This window comes from Zalophus californianus, chromosome 13, assembly GCF_009762305.2.
Source record: "Zalophus californianus isolate mZalCal1 chromosome 13, mZalCal1.pri.v2, whole genome shotgun sequence".
Classification (NCBI taxonomy): Eukaryota; Metazoa; Chordata; class Mammalia; order Carnivora; family Otariidae; genus Zalophus; species Zalophus californianus.
In genome coordinates this window covers 51,613,783-51,635,072 of record NC_045607.1, presented here as the reverse complement: position 1 = coordinate 51,635,072, position 21,290 = coordinate 51,613,783, and the positions used below count along the sequence as shown (strand labels likewise).

General features: G+C 40.3%; 1 protein-coding gene across 3 annotated transcripts in view; it reads left to right on the top strand.

Moving 5' to 3' along the window:
• The window catches only part of SH3GL2 (SH3 domain containing GRB2 like 2, endophilin A1), a 213,937-nt gene that overhangs the window by 36,730 nt on the left and 155,917 nt on the right, over positions 1-21,290 (top strand). The window contains exon 1 of one of the 3 annotated variants that reach the window (XM_027616873.2): positions 11,480-11,685. The exons of the other annotated variants lie outside the window; for them this stretch is intronic. Within the exon in view, the coding sequence (XP_027472674.1) occupies positions 11,671-11,685 (15 nt within the window). The 5' untranslated portion in view covers positions 11,480-11,670. Of the gene's footprint in view, positions 1-11,479; positions 11,686-21,290 lie in introns of those variants that run through there. 3 annotated transcript variants of the gene reach the window in all.

The window sequence follows — 21,290 nt, the reverse complement described above, 5'->3', positions numbered from 1 at the left end:
TGGAGGGGAAACATACATGGGTACAACTTCAACTGTAGCTAATTGGTTGTAGTAATACCTTTTAAAAATTGGAATCAACAAGGAGAAATCTGCCAAAAGGACTTCTGTATGCACTAAACTAATAAAAGAAGCTTTTTATTTTTTTGGTGGAGGTGTGTTTTTATTTTTATTTTTGGGAAGTGGTGGAGGAAGGAAGGAAGAGCCTGAGGGTCTGGCAGTTGGAGGAGGCTACGAATGGAGAGCAAAGTGAATAGGTAGATTATGAATATATATGACAGCATGAGGGGGGAATAAAATATTGTTACTGTTAATCGAAAAATTTTTTCTCATTATTTAAAAAACAAGAAGCTATCACTTTTGGCATCATATCATTGATACAGTAAGTTACTTGTATTGCCTCTTTATTAATAGAGCCTGCTGTTTTAGTAGATTATCACATCTTTAATTTTTGTTCTGAAGAGACTGGTAAAAATAGTTTACTTATTTTTTATTTTAATTTTCTTTCTGAGTATATAAAACAGCATAGTGTAAAAGGTTAGATACTGTTGTATCTATTCTACTCTGCCTGGCTGGTTTTTAGGAGAGGCAACCAGTGTTCTGTCATCCCGTGTTTCCATCCAAAGATAGTCCATGCGTATGTTGGCAAATGTGTATACGTTTTCTTCCCCTCCCTTCCTTCCTTTCTTACACAAATGCTGGCATGCAAAATATCATACTCTGTGTATGTTTATTTTCACTTCATGTACCTTGTAGATTATTCTGTATCAATACATTAAGAGTTCCCTCATTGTTTCATGGTTGGGTAGTAATCTATTGTATTATTATGCCGTAATTTACTTAACCACTATGCCATTGGCGGATGTTTAAGATGTTTTCAATTTGCTTTTTTGAGCAACACTTCAGCTTATAAAATTGTGCACATAGGTAGATTTGTTCAGAAAGAAGTAGAAACCAATAGCTGAAAGATGGTTTAAAGATTGTCCCTGGATGTTAGATCTCTGTCATTGTTTCACAACTGGTGCTCCTTGGAACCGTCGTCAGGAAGGCAGATGTTACTGGAGCAGAAAGAAAACAGGATTTAAAAGCCAAATAAGCTTGGGAAATGTGGTATTTCCTATTTTCTCTTGGAGTTTCATAAAAGAATTAGCATATTGAAGGTTTAAAGTACTTACGTGGTTTTAACAATGGCAACAGAAAACCATCGAAGATAATTTTTCATACTTATTTGAGCATCACATATTTCAAGGTGCTTATTAACATCTGTCAAGACGGTTTGAGGGAAAAACCAGTTTGGGGAATGTTGACCTGTGTGATTCCTCCCTGTCTCCCAAATTCCACAGATAGCCAAAACTAGCTAAATATATATATATATATTTTTTTTTCAGCTGACAAATTGCTTGCCTTTGGAGTCCTGTTTCTTGACACCTGTAGCTTGCTCACCTCTCTGATCCTAGTGCTTACCGTGAGAAATACCTTGTTTGGAGAGTTGTATGTCAGGGCCATTTGTGTTGGGGAGCATGAAGGCAGGTGGCATCAGGTGTTCTGGGTGGACCCAGTGTGAACTGAAGCCGGGAGTAATGAAACCACGTACTTGGGGACAAGAGCAAGAAGTTCATTTTGGCTGGGGCTTGGGGTTTAGTAGGAGATAGAGGAAAGTGGTGAGACTTTATAAAGTAGCACTCCAGCAGAAGCTGCAGTTGGGAGTTCTGGTGTGGAATATGGAGTGGAAAGCCGTAGATCTTCTTTTGCTCTAGTGCACTGGTTCTCAACCAGGTTCTCCACAATCCCCCTCCCACCTGGGGACATTTGGCAATGTCTCGAGATGTTTTTGGTTATCGTGATGGGGAAGGCGCTATTCTCATCTAGTAGAGATAAGGGATACTGCTAAACATTCTACAGTTATACAGGACAAAACACCTCAGTAGCGAATTATGCAGTCCAAAACGTCAGTAGCAGCCCATTGATAAACCTGCTCTAGTGGAATCCTACCAGAGTTGGGGGCTTAGTAAATTGTCAGTATTTCTTTGTCCAAGCATCTGACATGGCATAAATTGACCATGTGTCGTTTTGGACTGCTGCTGTGGTGCTAGTATTTGCTACTGTAGATTCAGGACTCCTTATTCACAGATCTGCAATTTAAAAAACTGTGAAGCTGTAAAGTTAATTCATAATTTATCGGTAAAACCTTACCTGCATTGACTTCCCTGATGAGGGTTCCAAGGAGTCTGGATTTATTTCATTTTGTGTGAATTTGTTTGACTGTAGGGTGTTGGCCCAGACTTGGCTTGAGGTTTTATATAGAATTGTGATGCAGTGCATTATCTTTCTAAAATGCGAGAAATTCTGTGTTGGATAACGCTTTGAGCCCCAAGCTTCCGGATAAGGGATTGTGAATTTATATGTTGAATTGAATTTTTGCCTAATTTGGTTTCTTTTAAGAAATTGGGTACTTTTAGTGATACTTATTGATTTTTTTTATTCCAAAAGTGATACAGGATCATTGTGAAGAATTTGATGAGTGCAAAAGGATAATAATATTAACAGTCATCCGTGCAGTACCTGCTGTGTGTCCAGAGCTGTTCTCCATGCCTTACATGTATTAACTGAGTTCATCTTCAGAATTCTGTTGTTGCTTCAAGTGAAGAAACTGTGGCACAGCGACTTGCCCAAGATCCTGTATCTAGTAAATAGCAGAGCTGAGCTTTAAATTCTGGTACAAAGAGGAAAATCATCTATCATCTCAACAGCTAGAGAGGTTAATTGCTCAAGCAGTTAAGACAGTAGTTGAGTGAACTGTAATTTACTTAAATAGTTTTCTGTTGTTGGGCATTTAGCCTGTTTCCAGTTTTTCACAATAGAACATTGGCATGAACATATTTACATATAAATATTTGTCCACATCTCTGTTTCTTTAGGGAATATTTTTAAAGGGAATTGCTTAGTCAGAGTGAATAATTTCTTATAAATTCTTCATATATGTTGCAAAACATGCCAGTTTTATACTCCCACCAGCACTTCACCCTCATCAGCACTGAATGTTAACATTTCTTCCCCTCACTTCTGATTCTGAGATGTGGTATCTTGGTGTTTTCTGAGACGATGAGACAGATGGCTGGACAGTTTTTATATTTGTTGGGATACTAGGGTTAAAAAAAAAAAATACCAGGAGAAAAGCACCCAAATTAAGTAGAAACAACTGATTTTTAAAACTTCAGATTTCAAAAAATTAAATTTTGTAGCCAGTTTCTTTTCAGATTGATCCATGCAGCTAAATTGAGGCTCCATTTTAAGTTATCGTGAAGAGTTGGCAGAAATAAGAATATCCAGCATTGGGGATGTTCAGGTCAGAATCTTATTGGCATGTGATCATTGTATGACTAAAATGGCCATTGAATAAATACTTATGGAGCACTTACTATGTACCACACACTGCACTTTGTGTTGGGGATGCAGTAAGGAATACGTTTATAATAACAATAATAGCAAAAGTTGGTGGCTTCTCAGGTGTCAGGCATTGTTCTAACTGCTTAGTCTATTAGGAACCCTATGAGGTCAGCACTATTATTATGTCCAGTTGATTGATGATACTGAAGCACAGAGAGCATAAATCACGGGGTCATAGACATACAACCCCTAAGTGGCAGAATCAAGATCTGAACCCAGGCAAAGCCTGAATGTTCTGGTTGAGTGGTAGACATTAGGGGGTTGATGCAGGAATCTGGGTATGAGAAAATAGTGGCTTTAGCTGGCAGTCAAGGTATGGAATTGCAGAGAAATGGAAAGATCAGAAAGTTTTTTTAAGATGGAATTCATCAGATTGGATGTGAAAGAAGAGGGACAAGTGTAGGTTTTCTGGCCAGAGTGACTTGCTCAATGATGGTACCATCAGTTGGGTGGGGAAGATGAGGGAAGAGAAAGGAGCATGCTTTTGAGGGAAGTAGAGATGATTTTAGTTTTGGATTGGTTAGATTGGAGGGGTCTGAAAGATGGAGATGCCGAGAAGGCCATTATATCTGAAATAGTTGGGAGTTACTAGCTTGGAAGCTTACCAGATTTACCCTGGTAGTTTATCAGAAAATTTTCTTTAAATATTTGCTGGGTGTAACTTATGAGAAGGCTTTGCAGCTTTTAAAGATAATTGACAAAGTTTCATTTGATGGCAATGGTTTTCATGTATCAAACATGTAAAAATTTGTGTCATCTTACTGCCCTTTTAAAAACTTATTTTAATGCCTATAGGTAACTTTATAATGTGGTTGTACTATTATTTCCGTAATCAACAATGTGTGAATGAGTAGATTATTACCATTTTTCTTCATTGTAGGTAATTTTACGGCAGGTGCCTTTGCATAAAACACTTCCAGCATCCGGGATTATTTCTTTGGAGGTAGATCAGAACTAGAATTATTGAATCTTAGTACCCTTTGCGGAATTACTTTTTTTGCTAATTTATGTTCACCAAATATGTGCAAGGCTTACCTCTTAACTCAGCCAGTGCGTTGAATGTTGTCTTTGATGATCTTTGTGACACCATTATTCACTCCCTACTTTTTATAACATATTCTATAATTACAATCATATGGTAGCTTTGTATACTGTATCTTCATTTCACTTTGATCAGTACCTGATTGGCACAGAATATTGCCAAGAATTTTTACAAAGCTAATCAGATAAGAATGTGGAGATACCGTGATCACTGTTGTTTAACTCTGTCTGAAGTGTTGATGCCAGGATATTTAAAGTAACTCAAGGTTCAGTCGGCCAGAGTCTGGCTGATGACAGCAGAAATACCTGGATTTGTGTAAAAAATGCCTCTTCTTCAGTGTGCATTTTGCCTCTCACTCTGTGTTAAGCGGCAGAGAATTAAAGCCATTATGTACATTACACAGGACAAACAGTTGTCTGATTATTTTGGGCAAAATTAGAATGACTTTTAGACTAGAATTATGCCAGTGATTCTGTCACTTTTCGACTTTGTTTTCCACTTTTTCCCGGTAAAAATTTTACTCTACAACCTTTAACTTCTATAATTTTTCCTCCTTAGTTTTTTACAGCCAGTGTCCCTATTTTGTGTAATTTTCTCAAAGTTACTAATTCCTGCCTCTAGAGTCGTGGTCTCTGGTGTTTTTTGATTGTTCCCAAATGAAATTTTGGGAAACCTAGGATCAATCTACTTGTCATTCTGGAATTTTCTGCATTCACAAACTGGCCTTTTCCTTGTGACGTTTTAACGAATATGCATTATGAATTGTTATGAAAGGTTATTACTTACGGATTACTTATTAATCTGGTTACTCGCCAGAGTGATACATTAAAAAAAAAAAGTTTGTCCACCCATCTGGTTCTTCCCATATCCTCCCAAACCGTCATCAACCAGGAGAATTATAATATGCAAATAGGCCATCTGCAATGTCCAAATGAGAGGATAGTTTTAATTTCTTTGTCAGAGATCTGCCAGGGGCTGGGTAGTAATTTCGGTAGCTTTCTTAAGATGGAGAGGATCTCTTAAAAAGTACCTTGATCAGGGACGCCTGGGTGGCTCATTCGGTTAAGTGTCTGCCTTCGGCTCAGGTCATGATCCCAGACTGCTGGGATCGAGTCCCGCATCAGGCTCCTTGCTCAGTGGGGAGCCTGCTTCTCCCTCTGCTTGCCACTCTCCATGCTTGTGCTCTCTCCCTCTCTCTCTCTGACAGATAAAATCTTTAAAAAAGTACACTGATTATAAATGTTCCCATAATAATAGGGACATTTGGAATTGGGTGCCCAGGCCACTTGATCAGTTAAAAATTTCCTGTTTCCAGATTCAGCCTCTAACTGTGGGATGTCTCTTTTGCATCATAGGTGTCCTCAACTTCTTTTTTTAAATCCCTCTACAAAGAAGAAAACAAATGATACCAACTAAAAAAATATGAAAGAATATTAATTTGGATTGAATAATACTTGTGGGCCTGTCATGTTCCCTGAGAAAGTAGGGTACCCACAATGTCCTGATTTTCAAAATGAGAAAGGTAAGAGACAGCAGTGGTAGGCCAAGAATGATGGATCCTAAGCTGGACCTGTAGGTCCCTCATTTGTCAGGGTATGTGCTTAGGACATTGAGGACAGACTGAAAGGTGTGACGTCTGTTGCTGTAGCTTATTTATTTTAATGAAGTATGTATTTTTCAGAAGCATTCCTTATAGACAATAATCAAAAGTATTTGTTTTTTTACCAATACATGAGGTATCATTTGGCTCTTTTGTTGTAGTTTTTGAGTGAGGACTGTACTTGGTGTCTTGTTGCAGAGTAAAATTATACGTGCTCTTTTCTCAGTTCTTCCCTTTCTCTTGAGGTTTTGGATAACCATTTTTCCTTGGCTTGCTGTTATTTGGAAGCATGAAATAAAGCACTGGTTTTCTTTTTTTTGAGATTTTATTTATTTATTTGAGAGAGAGAGAGAGAGAGTGCACAAGAGGGGGTAGGGCCAGAGGGAGAAGCAGACTCCCCACTGAGCAGGGAGCCTGATGTGGGACTCAATCCTGGGACTCCAGGATCATGACCTGAGCCGAAGGCAGATGCTCAACCAACTGAGCCACCCAGGTGCTGCAGTAAAGCACTTCTATTTGAGTGGGCCCCTTATTGGCAAGTAAGAGTGAGGAATAAGAGGTTGGTGTCTGCGTATTGCTTTTATCAGGCCCCAAGCTGTCTCGGAATGTTCCCCAGATCTAGAAGCTATGTCATGTCAGTTCTGAGTAGCATTTAAAGATCTAGTGGGAATCTAGGTGTAGTGGTCTAGTAAGTAGTGGGGTTGGCAATATGGACTTAAGTGGTGGTGTGTCCATGTGTAGTTCAAACCTTAGATGGGGATGAGATTTTATTATATAAGCTAATGTACAGACTGAGAACATGAGACCTACCAACTTTAGGGGATTAATTAAAAAGTTGCCTGGGAAGGAGAAATGAGAGAGGAAGTTGGAAATCAAGAAGGTAATGATGTTCTGGAAACTAAGACATGGCAATGTTTCAAGAGGAATGTAATCAGGTAATGAGGGCACATGTGTTTTTTGTTTGTTTTTACCTTTTTTTTTGGAAATACTTCCAAACTTACAGGAAAAAAAAGTACAAAGAATGCCGGTGTACCCTTTATCCATATTTACCTGCTGTTAAAATTTAACCCTATTTGCTTTATTATTTTCTATACACACACATAGACTTTTTCTGAACCATTTTGAGGATATGTTACATACATCACGGCCTTTCACCTCTAAATACCTGAATATTCATTTCCTAAGAATTGAGATAGTCTCTTAGGTAACCACAGTGCAGTTATCAACTTAAGTAAATTTGACATTGATACAGTTTTTAAAAGTCACCTCTAATATTTATATTCTGACTTGGCCAGTTAACTCAATGATGTCTTTTGTAATATTTTTCCCTCCAGTGTAGGATGTAGTCTAGGCTCAGATATTTTCTTTTATTTCACCCATTAGCTTTCTTTAGTCTGAAACTCTTCCACAGCCTTGTTTTATCTCCTATGTCATTGACAGTTTTTAAGAATACATCCATTCCCCTTAAAAAAAAAAAAATAGAATGGTCCTACGTTTATGGTTGTTTGATGTTTCCTCATGATCCAGTTCTCTGTTGGACACAACATCCTTCCCAGGATGTCACGTTTAAAGGCAAATGAAGTCCATTGGTGGTGATAACTTTGATCACGCCAAGGTGTTGTCCTGTTTCTTGACTGTATAATTGCCATTTTCTTCTTAATCTCTTGCAACTAGTAAGCGATCTGTGAGGACACACTGTAAGATCATGCAAATATCCTGCTTCTCATCAAAACTGATGCAGTATTTAGCATCCATTGGTGATTCTGTCAGATCCAGTGTTTACTGATAGGTGCCCAGTCATGAATTTTGAACTCAGTACTCCTTCCATGTTTACCAGTCAGCTTTCAGCATTCTTCTGTAAGCAAGAACCCTCCCTTCATTCCTGTCTGTTATTGTTATGGAATTGCTATGAAATCCTGTTTTCCAATGAATGATAGGTCACTACTGAACTCAACTATTTTGTTGCTCAAATTATCACAGAGTTGGCCAGTGGGAGCCCCTTCATGCTGGCTCGTGTCCATGTTGTATTTCCCCATGATTTTATTACTTTCTGTCATAATGAGATATTCCAGGCTCATCTCATACCTACTGTGCCTCAGCCCTGGATTCAGCTGTTTCTTTGAGGAGCTTGGTTCCCTTTGGTGGGGAAAGGTTATAGTACTTCCAGGTGCATATCTTCAGTGATCCTTTCTGCTGTCTGAAATATTGGGCCCAGACTTTGAAAATTGCCAATTTCTTGGCTGATGAATTTCAGATCAAGTAGAAATGTTAGGTAATGAGGAAGGGCAGTTTTGGTCTGCAGTTGTTAAATGAAGAATATGTATTCAGAGTGTGTCTGAGACGAGGATTGTTCTTGTATTCATTTGTAATCCTTGGCTAGAGCTAGCCTGACAGATGGTGGTGTCCTTTTTCCTCCAGCCATACTTTTGTTGGGAGGGGTCTGGCCTGCATTTAATGAACATGCATATTCCGGTCCTCTTTCACGCCTGCATTTTTAGTTGTTCTGCGGTCTCACCAAGCTCGGTAGGTTCTCCCTTAATATTAGATTATTGCATGTGAATGAGCAGGTGGAGCAGGTGAGGAGGGGAGGGTGTTTTATCTTCATCACGGAAGCAGCCTGCAGATGCATTCAGTCCGTCTGTTGTTGGCCGCATCCTCGTCTGGAAGCCCCACCTTGACTATTGCTGTGTGGGATGAGGGGGATCCCAACCACAGGACTGTGAGTTCCTTTTTTCACAAGCCACCTTTCTTCACTGCCTCCCACCCCATCCACCTGATGGTTTCTGGCATTTTTGTGCTGTGTGGAACCATTTAAGAAGTTTCCCCACGTGCCCTGTCACAAGATTGTCTGCATCGTATCCTGGGTGGTAATGGGGGAGAGGTTAATTCTATTTCACAGGTGAGGAAGCCGGGCAAAGACAGCAGCTTTCCAAAGGGGAGATGGCTAGTCAAATGACAGAACCAGGACTTCAGCCGAGTGTTTCTGTCTCTCAATTCTGTGCTCCTTCACCTTGGTCTTGGAAATTCAAAGACTGAAGAAGGTAAGTCAATCCTCTAAAAGTGGCCTAGGTTTGGAACTTGGTGGCCATAGGAGGTGGAGTAGATTTCTTGCTTCTTAATCTGTTTCCTGTAAGGGGGCTCACATATCAAGGGTATCATTTTTCTGTGTGAAGAGAAGCTGAGGTCACTGTGTAACCTCATGGAAAACCAGACCCAGGAGTATGTCCAAACCCCAGGGTTACCCAAAGACAATTAGGGAAAACTGTAGAAATCTGTCTCACTGCTTTCTGGTTGATGAAGCAGAGCAGAAAAGCTGTTCTTTTCTCCTTGTCTTTATTTTGGACTTTATCACCCGACCTCCCTTATCTGATCTGATGGGCTCTCTTGCTGGGGTGGGAGACGGATCCTCTTTATTTTTCTGGTCATGGTTCACAGAAGGAGGCTCTGGCCATAGCGCACAGCAGATGGAGCCTGTGGGAGTCCATATTTGTATGCCTCAGCAGGTGCAGGTCTGGGATGGGTTCTGACCTCTACCTGGCACCTGTTCCTTTCACTGCCTCCATATGTCAGGAGAATCTCACCTCATATGAGTATTTCCACATTTCCTCTGGTGTGAGGCCAGGCTTGGAAGCACCAGTGGTGATGTTGAGGGGGCAGTTGAGGAGATGGTTTGAGGTTGGAGAACAATATATAGCTGCCTCTTCTAGAAGCTTCACTGGGCCTGAGGCATCTTCAGAAAAGCCATAGTTGGGCTGCATCTTTTATATTTCCTGCTCCAGTTTTGTTTTTGTTATTTTGTTAAGGCTTCACGTGCTTGGATTTTTCAAATGGGGTGAGATTTTTGTTGTTGTAGCTATTGTTTTTGACCATAAAACAGCGGCAATCTAGTACAGTTACTCCAAGACGTATACCAAAAAGCCTTCACCAGTACATTAAAGGCCGTTAAGTCAGGAGTTCTTAGGGAGTCTGTCGACCCCCCTGAAATGAAATGCAAAATGTATGTGTGCATGAATGTTTTCTGAGGCAAAGCTTCCATAGCTTTCTACAGATTCCCATAGGTATTTGACCGCCCTTCTCCAAAGTACATCCTCTAATGTGTCTTTCCCACTCTCCCTCAGAGGACGGCTTTGCTCGCTGTGTCCCTCATAGGTTCAAAAATCCTTAAAATTGTGAGAGAGGCCAGGCAAGATGAGGCCTTAAAAAGGGCCTGTTTTTACTGCAACATTTTGGGTCCTGCCCTCCCTCCTCCTCCGCTCCCTGCCTGGTTCCCTGAGCAGGGCTCTGAGCTAGGATGATTTTCATTCTCCTTGACTTTGTGTCAGGCACATGCTGTGTGACTTCCCCTCATTTAATTCTCCTGACTACCCTGTTAGGTAAGTGCTAAACTTGAAATACCATGTTCAAGCTATTAAATAGAGGAAGTGAGGCCACCAGTAAACTCTGCCAGATTCCAAGGCCACTGTTCTTTCAGGACACTCAAGGAACAAGACACTAACTGTCATTTTTCTTAGCACCCACCAGGCCGTCCTCCAGTTCTGCTCCTTCTTGTTCGTCCTGTAGGACACCCCGAAGCATGGATATGCCCAGGGGCCACCTTCAGCTTATCTGCCTGTGAGAGGCAGAGATCTCAGCTTGCTCTTTGGGGAGTAATGACAGAACTTTCAGAAAGTGCCTGATCCCCAGCCACTTTGCTGGATTCTTCGCTCCTAGCCTAGCTGAGGGCTCTCCTAAAAGTGAAGACTGGAAACTATGGCCTTCTTGCCTACTGTAGCTCGGCTGGAGACAGAAAAGTAGTAAAAATGAAGTGTTAGCAAGCAGACTCCATCTGTTATCTGGCTTTTAAAATTAGAAATAATCATAATTAGAAGGTGGTTTTAATGTAGTCACATTGGCATGAAAAATATACACTTTGGCGCTCAGGAATTTTAATTCTGGGAGTGTAATTTGTATGTAATGCTATGAATATCATCAATTAAAATAATATATTGCCGTGGCTGTGCGTTGATGGCATTCTGAGAAGGTAAAGGTATTTATTACCCTACTGTGCCCCTTCCATCCGTCTGTGACATCTGTGTACACAGAGGATAAAACCCAGGTAAATCTGACATAGGGGTTCCCAATGACCTTGGCTGAAAAGACACAGCATCTAGAGTGGCCGTGGGGTTCTTTGTATGTGAAACACGGGGATAGTTTCTTTTCACTGCTCTAGAGGCTCAGTAGTACAACGATGGTGTGGAAAGGGTTCGCTTTGGCCTCTCCTCTGCTGTATTTTAACCTCTTCATGCTCACATTTCTTTTTTCCAGCCATCCCACTGGCTGGTGCTGAAGATGAGTGCCCAAGACCTGCGAGAGCTCTGAGCCCTCTTGGGTTGCAGGACCGATTCCCCTCTGAGGAAGTATCTTTGCAGCACACAGCACAAGTCGCTGAGTATCAGAGACGTGACTGTGAGACCCTGGGAAAGTTACTTCAGCTCCCCTGAGTCTCAGTTTCCTCTTTTGAACATGATGACATCATTCAGGATCATGGGTTGTTGAAGTATAAGTGAGCCAGAACAGATCAAGGACTGAGTGTTGTTAGTGACACATGGGCATTCAAGAGGTATGTGACGCTTCCCCCTACTCTCACCTCCCCATGTGCTCCCACCCCAAATAGAGCCTTCTGATTGGCAAGAAGTAGAGGAGGCACATTAATCTATTTCTCAAACACGGTGCCAAGCTTAAAAATACATCTCTAATTCTGGAAATGGCTAGATAACTTTATTTTGCGGTGTGTGTGTGTGTGTGTGTGTGTGTGTGTATATATTAATCCGTGTGTGTAAGTATGCATAAGTCTGGGTCCTGCCTAATGATCTGAAGGGTGCCTTTGTGACTTCAAACATTTGACTCAGATTGGAAAATCTCAGGCTGAAAAAAGTAGAATAACAGCATAGTATTTGAAGCTAGAAGTCTCAGCAGCTTGTTTGCAGGGTTTTTTTTTTTTTTTTTGAATGGGTAGCTTTAATTTTCAGCAAAAAGTTCTGGGTAGGTTTTATCTAGTTAAAGAGAGAATTGCATATTGGGCACTATTAATGGATGAAATTCTGCCAGCTACCCTTTTATAGATCTGTGTGAAACATGGCTTCGTATAGGTTGCCAGCTAAGAATTGATCTCAGATCCAGTTCCATCAGAGAAGCTTTATTATTTTTAGAAGTAATGCTCACTCTAGCACAGCATACGGTGATATGTAATACCAGCTGTTTATAAAAATCCATGTTTTAATTAATTTCTAGAAAATTAAATTGCTTCTTTCCCCACGATGCCTTTTGTGTAAACTGTATGAAACTGAACCAGAGTTCAGGATGAGGCCTTTGCAGAAGACATGGTGATGAATTGGGATGTTGACTTGAGACTATGAAGATCTCATGGTATTGGTCTGGCTGGCAGCCAGAAGACCTGGGGTCCAGCCCCAGTCCTCCTCGCGTGAAATGTGTCACGTGGACCTAGTCACAAGGCCATTCTGTGCAGTTATTAAATAAGGGGGCTATATGGTTTTTAAAATCCCATGATGTATTAATTTCCATAAATAATTATTTTAGCTTCACGATAGAAATGAAATGCAATGTTTGTAAGTCTTTCTAAATTGTGATAGTCTATCCTTTAGAACCATGCAGCTGGGTAGTTCTGAAGAACAGTTTGGGAAAAATGAGATTTAAAGAACCCAGATATTGATTTTTGGCACACTGGCACAACATCCTCATATCAAGTAGATTCCCTTGTTAAATATTCAAAGAGCATTTTTAGGTTGCCTTAAACCTGTTTTTTTGTTGTTGTTTGTTTGTTTGTTTTGTTTTGTTTTTACTTAAATCTGTTTCTTTCCCATTTATTTGGGTTTCACTTTTTGTGACTGTCCACTGGGAGGCCCACCTCCAGCGAGTATTTGTGACGAGGTTTCTCAGTTCAGTGAAGTCCTATAGTCCTATTCATTGACACCGATTGGGGCTTTGAGATGCTTCCTCAAGTATTTCTGTATATTCTGACTTCTCTTCAACCAGTGTCTAAAGTCTGGTTCCTAGACTGCCTGCAGTAGAATCACCTGGAGGCGCTTGATGAAAGTGTGAATTTCTGGTTCACATCCCTTTCTTACGGGAGTCAAGTCTCTTGGGGTAAGACATAAAAATGTTCATTTTCAGCAAACTTCCCAAGTGACTCTCAAATCTAAATCTGCCTCAGAATCACTGTCTTTGGGAATTGGGGCTGTACCTCTAGTCATGTCCTCAGGGTCTAACATATAACTAGAGTTCAATGAATATTTTTGAGCAAATGAATCAGTACATGAATGGGTGAGTATGTAGTAGTTAATTAGAAAGCTATAAAACAGGGTGCCTGGGTGGCTCAGTTTGTTAAGTGACTGCCTTCAGCTCAGGTCATGATCCTGGAGTCCTGGGATCAAGTCCCGCATCGGGCTCCCTGCTCAGCGGGGAGTCTGCTTCTCTCTCTGACCCTCTCCCCTCTCATGTACTCTCTCTCTCTCTCTCTCATTCTCTCTCTCAAATAAATAAATAAAATCTTTAGAAAAAAAAGAAAGCTATAAAACAGTGTTACCAGCCCATTTATAATGGAAGGCTCTGAAATATTTATTAGAGGAATGAATGGTGTGATCACAAGGGGATGGAAATATTTTTTCATTAATTTCTAACATACTACCTTTCATTCCATAACGGTCTTCCAAAAAAATGTATCTGTGCTAGAATATTATTGTGTACACATTGGATATTACTAGATGCTGTTCTGGTTGTGCACAGGTGTCTTTGACCACTCTCTTGGTGAGAAGCTTGCAGGAGAGTACATGTGCCGGTTTGCAGTGTTAGGAGAGCCATCAAGTGGACTGACTGGGAGGGATAGAATGTGGTGGGTGGATGAAAAGCAAAAGGCTCATGCTCTGGCTCCTTGCTTTTTTTGTTGTTTTAAGAGCTTGCTGGTGGTTACATAGCATCACTAGAACTGGAGAGTAAGCAGGCCAAAGATGCACCAATAAAAGAAATGACTGCTAATTAGCAGTTAATCTGGAAATCAGAAATCTCCTTTGTTAGCTGTATAAGATGATGTAGCCTGAGGAGCATCCTAATCCTGTTTGGGAGCTGGGAGATGGAGCTTGGTTTTGAGGCCCAGTGTCTGCCTGCCCTTTATGATCATGACAGGGCTGGACCAAAGATGAGTTCCTCCCTCATGGCCCCCTTTTTCCATAATGACTGTAAGAGGGTTAAGACCCTCTAATTGTTTAAGAACTTGAGTATTTAGCATGTAAATCTAATCAGAACGATGGAAAAGAGAGGTATGTAGCAATTGATTTAATTTGTGACCATTGATAGCATTAAAAAGCTATTAAGGAGCCTACACACGCTATAATTGCTTGATAGTCTAGTTTTAATTTGAATTATGGCATAGAGATAATGACTCTATAGAGGAGCGGATGAGAGGAAGAATTGAACTGATCTTTAGCCTTATTCTTGGACACTGTTCTGTTAATAAAATAATCCTAAAAAGGTAAAATGTACAAACTTAATAGCTAATGATGTACACATAGCAGACTCTTTACACATTTCTTCTAAGTAATTCTGTTTTGGCGGTACATTTTGTTTTTACAAAATAAAACAAAAAATTTAGTAATTAATTTTTCAGAGAGCAAGATGTCCACCTTTATCCCTTCATAATTGATGTTCCTAACATAAATTATTTTTCTAGTCTTCTGGGTCTCAGTTTTCTCATGTTTAAAATGAGACTTTTGTATCACAAATTAATACTTTAGACCTCTAATATTTTAGACCTCTTTCAACTCTCACATTTAGATTCTGGATAGGAGATTGTTTTCAAAATGGATAATCAATTAAATTAAGCTAATGATTTACTTTCAATATTTTAGAACTTTTTACCTTTGTAATCTCTTCTCAATATCTTTTTTTTAAAAAAAAGATTTTATTTAATTGTTAGCATGAGCTGGGGCGGGGGGGATGGCAGAGGGAGAAGGAGAAGCAGACTCCTTGGTGAATAGGGAGACGTGGGGATTGATCCCAGGACCCTGAGATCATGACCTGAGCCAAAGGCAGACAGTTACTGACTGAGCCACCCAGGTGCCCCCTCAATATCTTTTCTTAAAAAAAATTTTTTACTGCCTCCATCCCCTCATCCTCTTTCCTAGATTTGTTCAAAATGTATTCTGTAGTTTGACTAAATTACTGTAGGAAGGCTCTGAATGTCAGATTGAACTTAGATTTTAGGTAGACTGGCAAAGGCAGTCTTAAGAGGGAAGTACATAGCAATACAAGCCTTTCTCAAGAAATTAGAAAAGTCTCCAATACACAAGCTAACCTTACACCTAAAGGAGCTGGACAAAGACATATTTCATAAAGGGTTAGTATCCAAGATCTATAAAGAACTTATCAAACTCAACACCCGAAAAACAAAGAATCCAGTCAAGAAATGGGCAGAAGACATGAACAGACATTCCTCCAGAGAAGACATCCAAATGGGCAACTGACACATGAAAAAATGCTCAGTATCACTCAGGGAAATACAAATCAAAACTACAATGAGATACCACCTCACACCCGTCAGAATAGCTAAAATTAATAAGTCAGGAAACAACAAATGTTGGCAGGGATACGGACAAAGGGGAGCCCTCCTGCACCGTTGGTGGGAATGCAAGCTGGTGCAGCCACTCTGGAAAACAGTATGGAAGTTCCTCAAGAAGTTAAAAATACAGTTACCCTATGACCAGAAATTACACTACTGGGTATTTAACCCAGAGATACAAATGTAATGATCCTAAGGGGCACACAGACCCCAGTGTTTATAGCAGCAATGTCCACAATAGCCAAACTATGGAAAGAGCTGAGATGTCCATCGACAGATGAATGGATAAAGAAGATGTGGTACATATATACAATGGAATATTACTAAGCCATCAGAAAGGATGAATACTTAACATTTACATCGACATGGATGGAACTGGAGTTTATTATGTTGAGCAAAATAGGTCAAAGAAAGTTATATGGTTTCACTCATATGTGGAATATAAGAAACAGCACAGAGATCATAGGGTAAGGGAGGGAAAATGGGATGTGAAGTCATTAGAGAGGGAGACAAACCATGAAAGACTCTTAACTATAGGAAACAAACTGAGGGTTGCTGGAGGGGAGGTAGGTGGGGGGATGGGGTAATTGGGTGATGGGCATTAAGGTGGGCATGTGATGTGATGAGCAGTGGATGTTATATGCAACTGATGAATTACTGAACTCTACCTCTGAAACTAATGATGGCTAATTGAATTAAAAAAAAAGATGTATGGTGACTAACATAAAATAACAAAAAAATAATAGACTGAGCTTTAAAAAAAGATTTTAGGTAAACTGTTTCTATTCCAAGGTTGGGTTGCAGTTTTATCAGTTCCGTGAAAACTGCTGGTGGTGGATTTCTGTGCTGTTCCATCCCCTGTATTCTGTTGACCGGTTCCCTCTTAGGATTCAGGGCAGTGATGATGACTAGTAAGAGGCCCTACGTATATGGAAGAGTGAAGAGAACCAAGAATCTGTGCATACAAGGCCCCTGGAAACCTTGGCCATAGTGTATTCCTGGTTTCGCCATGTATGGCTTGTGTGACACTAGGGAGGCCATTGAATATGTGTCTTGGCCTTTGCTTATCAGTAAAATGAGATATGGGTATAGTAGATAAGCATTAAAATAGATGACCTGATACTGACTCAGTGCTTCTAAAGGTGACTAATGTGTCTTCTGAGTTGTCAAAGAAATTATACTAGCTATAGTTTGAATATAACACTAATATTCTAATTTCACTAAATATTGGTAATCTAAATATGGACTAGAAGAGGTGGTTCCACACTGGGTGTGTAAGATGGTATGTGGAGATGTAGGAAAAAATACTAGAAATTAGTATTTCTATATATTTCTGAAACTTAAGAAACTTATAAACTTTATATTTTGAACTCATGTAGTAGGATGCTTTCAGTTTATTAATAAAAATATGAGAGGCTTGCATGCTGAAATTTCTTACTGATTAGGGTTTATATTCAGAGTCAGAAGACCAGTGGAATTGATTGTATTACTTTTTTGCCCAAAAGACTATTTCATTAGTACATTCCAGTGTCTGATTATTAAGCAACAGGATCTTCTCTACCTTTCCTTGTGAAAGATTATGATACAGGATAATTGTTTGAATGTGTCCTATTCAACAAACCTTTATTGGTTAACATGTATCTTGGGGTGTGCTGAGAGGGGAGTAGGTTTTAAGGATGGCATCTTTGACTCCACAGCATATGGTTAAAATATAAATAACAGCTTTTGTGTTCTAACACCCTCTCTTGTTCAGTTCTTTGTGTTCACATTATCTTGTGATGTGTTTGGTGAATCTTGGCCATTCCAATTGTTCCTGCTTCTGTCTCTCTTAGTAGCCTTTTCTGGGGTTTTTTTGTATTGTAAACCCACCAAACAAGACTTCTGACAGCTCTGTAGATGAAAATATACGGGCTTAATTTGATATCCTAAAGAAAATAAAGCCCTGCCATACTGGATGTTCACATAAACTGGGCTGGGTTACACCACTGCTACGTCAGTGCTTTGGAGGCTTTAGGGTTAAGTGTTTTGAATACCACCTTAAGCATAGAACTTGGGTTCTGTGGGACCTTAAAACATTCTTTATTCTAACGCACTTTTCACTGACCTCTGCAAACATGTTACAGGTTTCAACATTTTTTTTAAAAAAGATTTTATTTATTTGACAGAGAGAGACACAGTGAGAGAGGGAACACAAGCAGGAGGAGTGGGAGAGGGAGAAGCATGCTTCCCGCCGAGCAGGGAGCCCAATGCAGGGCTCGATCCCAGGACCCTGGGAACATGACCTGAGCTGAAGGCAGACGCTTAACCAACTGAGCCACCCAGGCACCCCAGTTTTCAACATTTTTTTCTGAAAATGAGCTTTTTAATTTCCCAATATATACCTGGAGGAGACTTACTCTGAAAGACAGAGAGGTTGGCTTGTTGATGGTTTCGGAGCTGCTCCTATTGACATGTTCGTGTTTACAATTTGAAATTGACCACAAAATTGTCAATATGTTGTTTTAGTTTTGAAATGTATCTGATAATTCCTTTCTGGGCATAATTAAAATACTATTTTATTGGCCAGGGCATTTTCTTTTTAGGTTGTTTTAGAAAAGATTTTTGTAGAGCTTAAGGACTTTCTTCTCTCCCTACAACATTATTTCCTCTATCTGTTTATAGGAAAAAGGATCAATAAAAGTGTTAATATAACACAAATTAGTGAATGTCATTTTCTCTAATGCTGGCCTAAAATTGTCTTTGCTTTAGGAAAGAGCTTTAAAATTGATCAAAACTTCATTAGCAGCATGGAAACATTAAAAAATGGACAGATGTTCTATGTCATACAAACTGCCTTATCTGTCTGGAATTCCCAACATTTTATCCCACACTGAAACTCCTTCCATCTTTGCAAACAGTATTCCATCTTCCTTTCAGCTAGACTATTTGTGTAAGAAAATGTTATGGTGCACAACAGTGTGGTGTAGCCCAGATACATCATTCCATTTTCCATTTTTCCATGTTGACCTTAACTCTGAAAAATGACCTTCTTCACTACTGGATTCATGCCACGGTACAACTTCCAGCAGTTTAGCTGTTCTTACAGTGTTAAAGGAAATGCAGTATTTTCTTTTGGTCCAGGAAGATTATTTTCCCACTGTGCAAGATTACAACACATAGAGTGTGTAACCCTTACATCAAGTCAAATATTTACTCTATACTGGAAAACAGTTCCAAGTAGACATTTAAGTCAAATATTGTTTCTCTTATGTCCATTGAACTGGCCCTAGTTACCTTATGTTTGGCATAGTCTCTAAAGCCAGAACTAAAATTAAAGCCTATTGTGTCTATTGTTGAAACAGTTGCCTGCACTGCATTTCCTCGATTTTCTTTGTGGATTTAAATTCATGCGATCTACTCTAGAGTGTTGGAGAGTAGAGCAAAAAGGCTGTCTTTAGTCACTTCATACATATGAATGTGTTGTGTTGTTATTGCTCAGTTTCTTCTCCTGTTTTGCTTTTGAGAGAAAGCCTGCTCTAATTTGCTGATTGCCTAGAAAGAGAAAGAATTCAAAGGATGGACAGTTAAGACCATATCACAGCTCTGACACAGATTTTATTAATGAAGATTACTTCTTGAGTAAGCATTGCTAGTAAATGGAGAATGGTTGGGATATGGCCATCAGATTCAGGCCCAAACAGATCATTCTCAAATTCCTAGTCTTGCATTAAGAGTTGCTTTGCAGCCCTGGGAGCCCCCTCCCAGCTCCCATAACCTCTGCTCATAGCTCCTGTGTAGTGCTGGTTGCATTGTTTATTATCTGTGGATATGTCTGTTTTCTTCACTCAGTTGTGAACTTCTCAAGTTCTCTTAACAAGAGAATGAATTCGTGTAGAAGACAGCATTCCACACTGGCCTTCCCAAGGATAGAGAAATACTGGAAACAGTGGACTCTTTGGATAGAGAAGTATGCGTTGAGTCCTGTCTTAATCGTTTACAAACTGTGCACCTTTAGATAAGTGTCTTGTCTTTTTTGAGCCTCAGCTTCCTGATCAACTAAGCTGGAAAAATAACCTCAGAAATCATTGTTAATGTCTTCAGGACCACCTCAGTGGTTGTTTTGAGGGAGCTAAAGGATGTCATGAAGTGCCTTGTGCAGGGGTCCAAATGGTGATCCTCTTACTCGTGTCATACTCAACTTCCATTCCTCCCTAAAGCTCTACTTTTAATCTTTTTTTTTTTAAAGATTTTATTTATTTATTTGACAGAGAGAGAGACACAGCGAGAGAGGGAACACAAGCAGGGGGAGTGGGAGAGGGAGAGGCAGGCTTCCCGCGGAGCAGGGAGCCCGATGCGGGGCTCGATCCCAGGACCCTGGGATCATGACCTGAGCCGAAGGCAGATGCTTAATGACTGAGCCACCCAGGTGCCCCTCTCCTTTTAATCTTAAAACACTGATTTCATAAGACTGATGTTTTTCAAGATGTCCCAGAGAAACTCTTTTTACTTTCTCAATTCCCTGCACATCTTTTAAGTCAGGATCAAAAAAGTCATTATGTTCTTGGAAGTTCACTTATTTGTTCATCCACTATACAAATATTTTATTGAATATTGCTGCATTTTAGAGCTACAGATATGAAAATGAGCAAAACAGATCAGTTCCCTGTTCTAAAGGAGCCTCTTAGTTAATCGTAAAGATAGACAAAGAGTCAGCAAGTAAATGAAGGCAGTTGGTTGTAAAAAATGCCATGCAGAAAACCAAATGATGAGGTGGGGAATAGTTGGAGTGATGGAAAACTATTTTGAACAAGGTGGTGAGAATGGCCCTTTGAGAAGGTGACATGAGCTGGGAGACTGAGACAGTTCTCTCTGTCACCACATTCCTCATTTTTTGTGGCTTTGGGAGACCTGCAGAACAAGGTGCTTTGTGGTCACCTGGCTCTTTGAACCAACCTCAGCAGGTAGATGGGCCTCCCTTCAGCCAGGCTTCCACCCTCTCTCCACCGAAGTGATCCTGCGAACCACCCCACCCCATCAGCCAATAGGTTCACCTCTCCAGACTGTACAGTACGGCTTCCTTAATTTCCTTGGCTCTCAGATTTCATGGATGTCAGAATCCCTGGGGATTTCTCAGAACTGCATTGCTGGGCTCCACCTCCAGAGTATCTGATTCACGTAGGCCTGAGAATTTTCATTTCTAGCAAGTGTTGGTTTGCAAGAGATTCCTGGGTATAGTCTGAAACCGGCCCCTGTATGTAGAAAGAAGGGAGAGACTGAAGAAAGAGTAGGCCACTCCAGAGTAGTAGGTGGCAGGTTTAACAAGCAAGGGAACTTGCATGTGAGACTTGTCTTGGGCAGCCACAGGATGAGTAGTTCTCTGTACCTGCCCCCCCAAATCCTGAAAGTTTATGTAGAGGTCTTAACTGGGTTCAGTCATGTATACCATCCAGATGGTCTCCATACCACATCACTGTCTCAAGGCTTCATCCTTGGAGCAGCTTCCAGGAGTACAGGGAAAGCAAATTGAATGCAAATTCCAAGGACAGGGGAGGAGGTGAGGAGCCTCCGATTGTTGGGATCCAGCTCATGGGTCTACCAGACTAATAGCTTTTTGC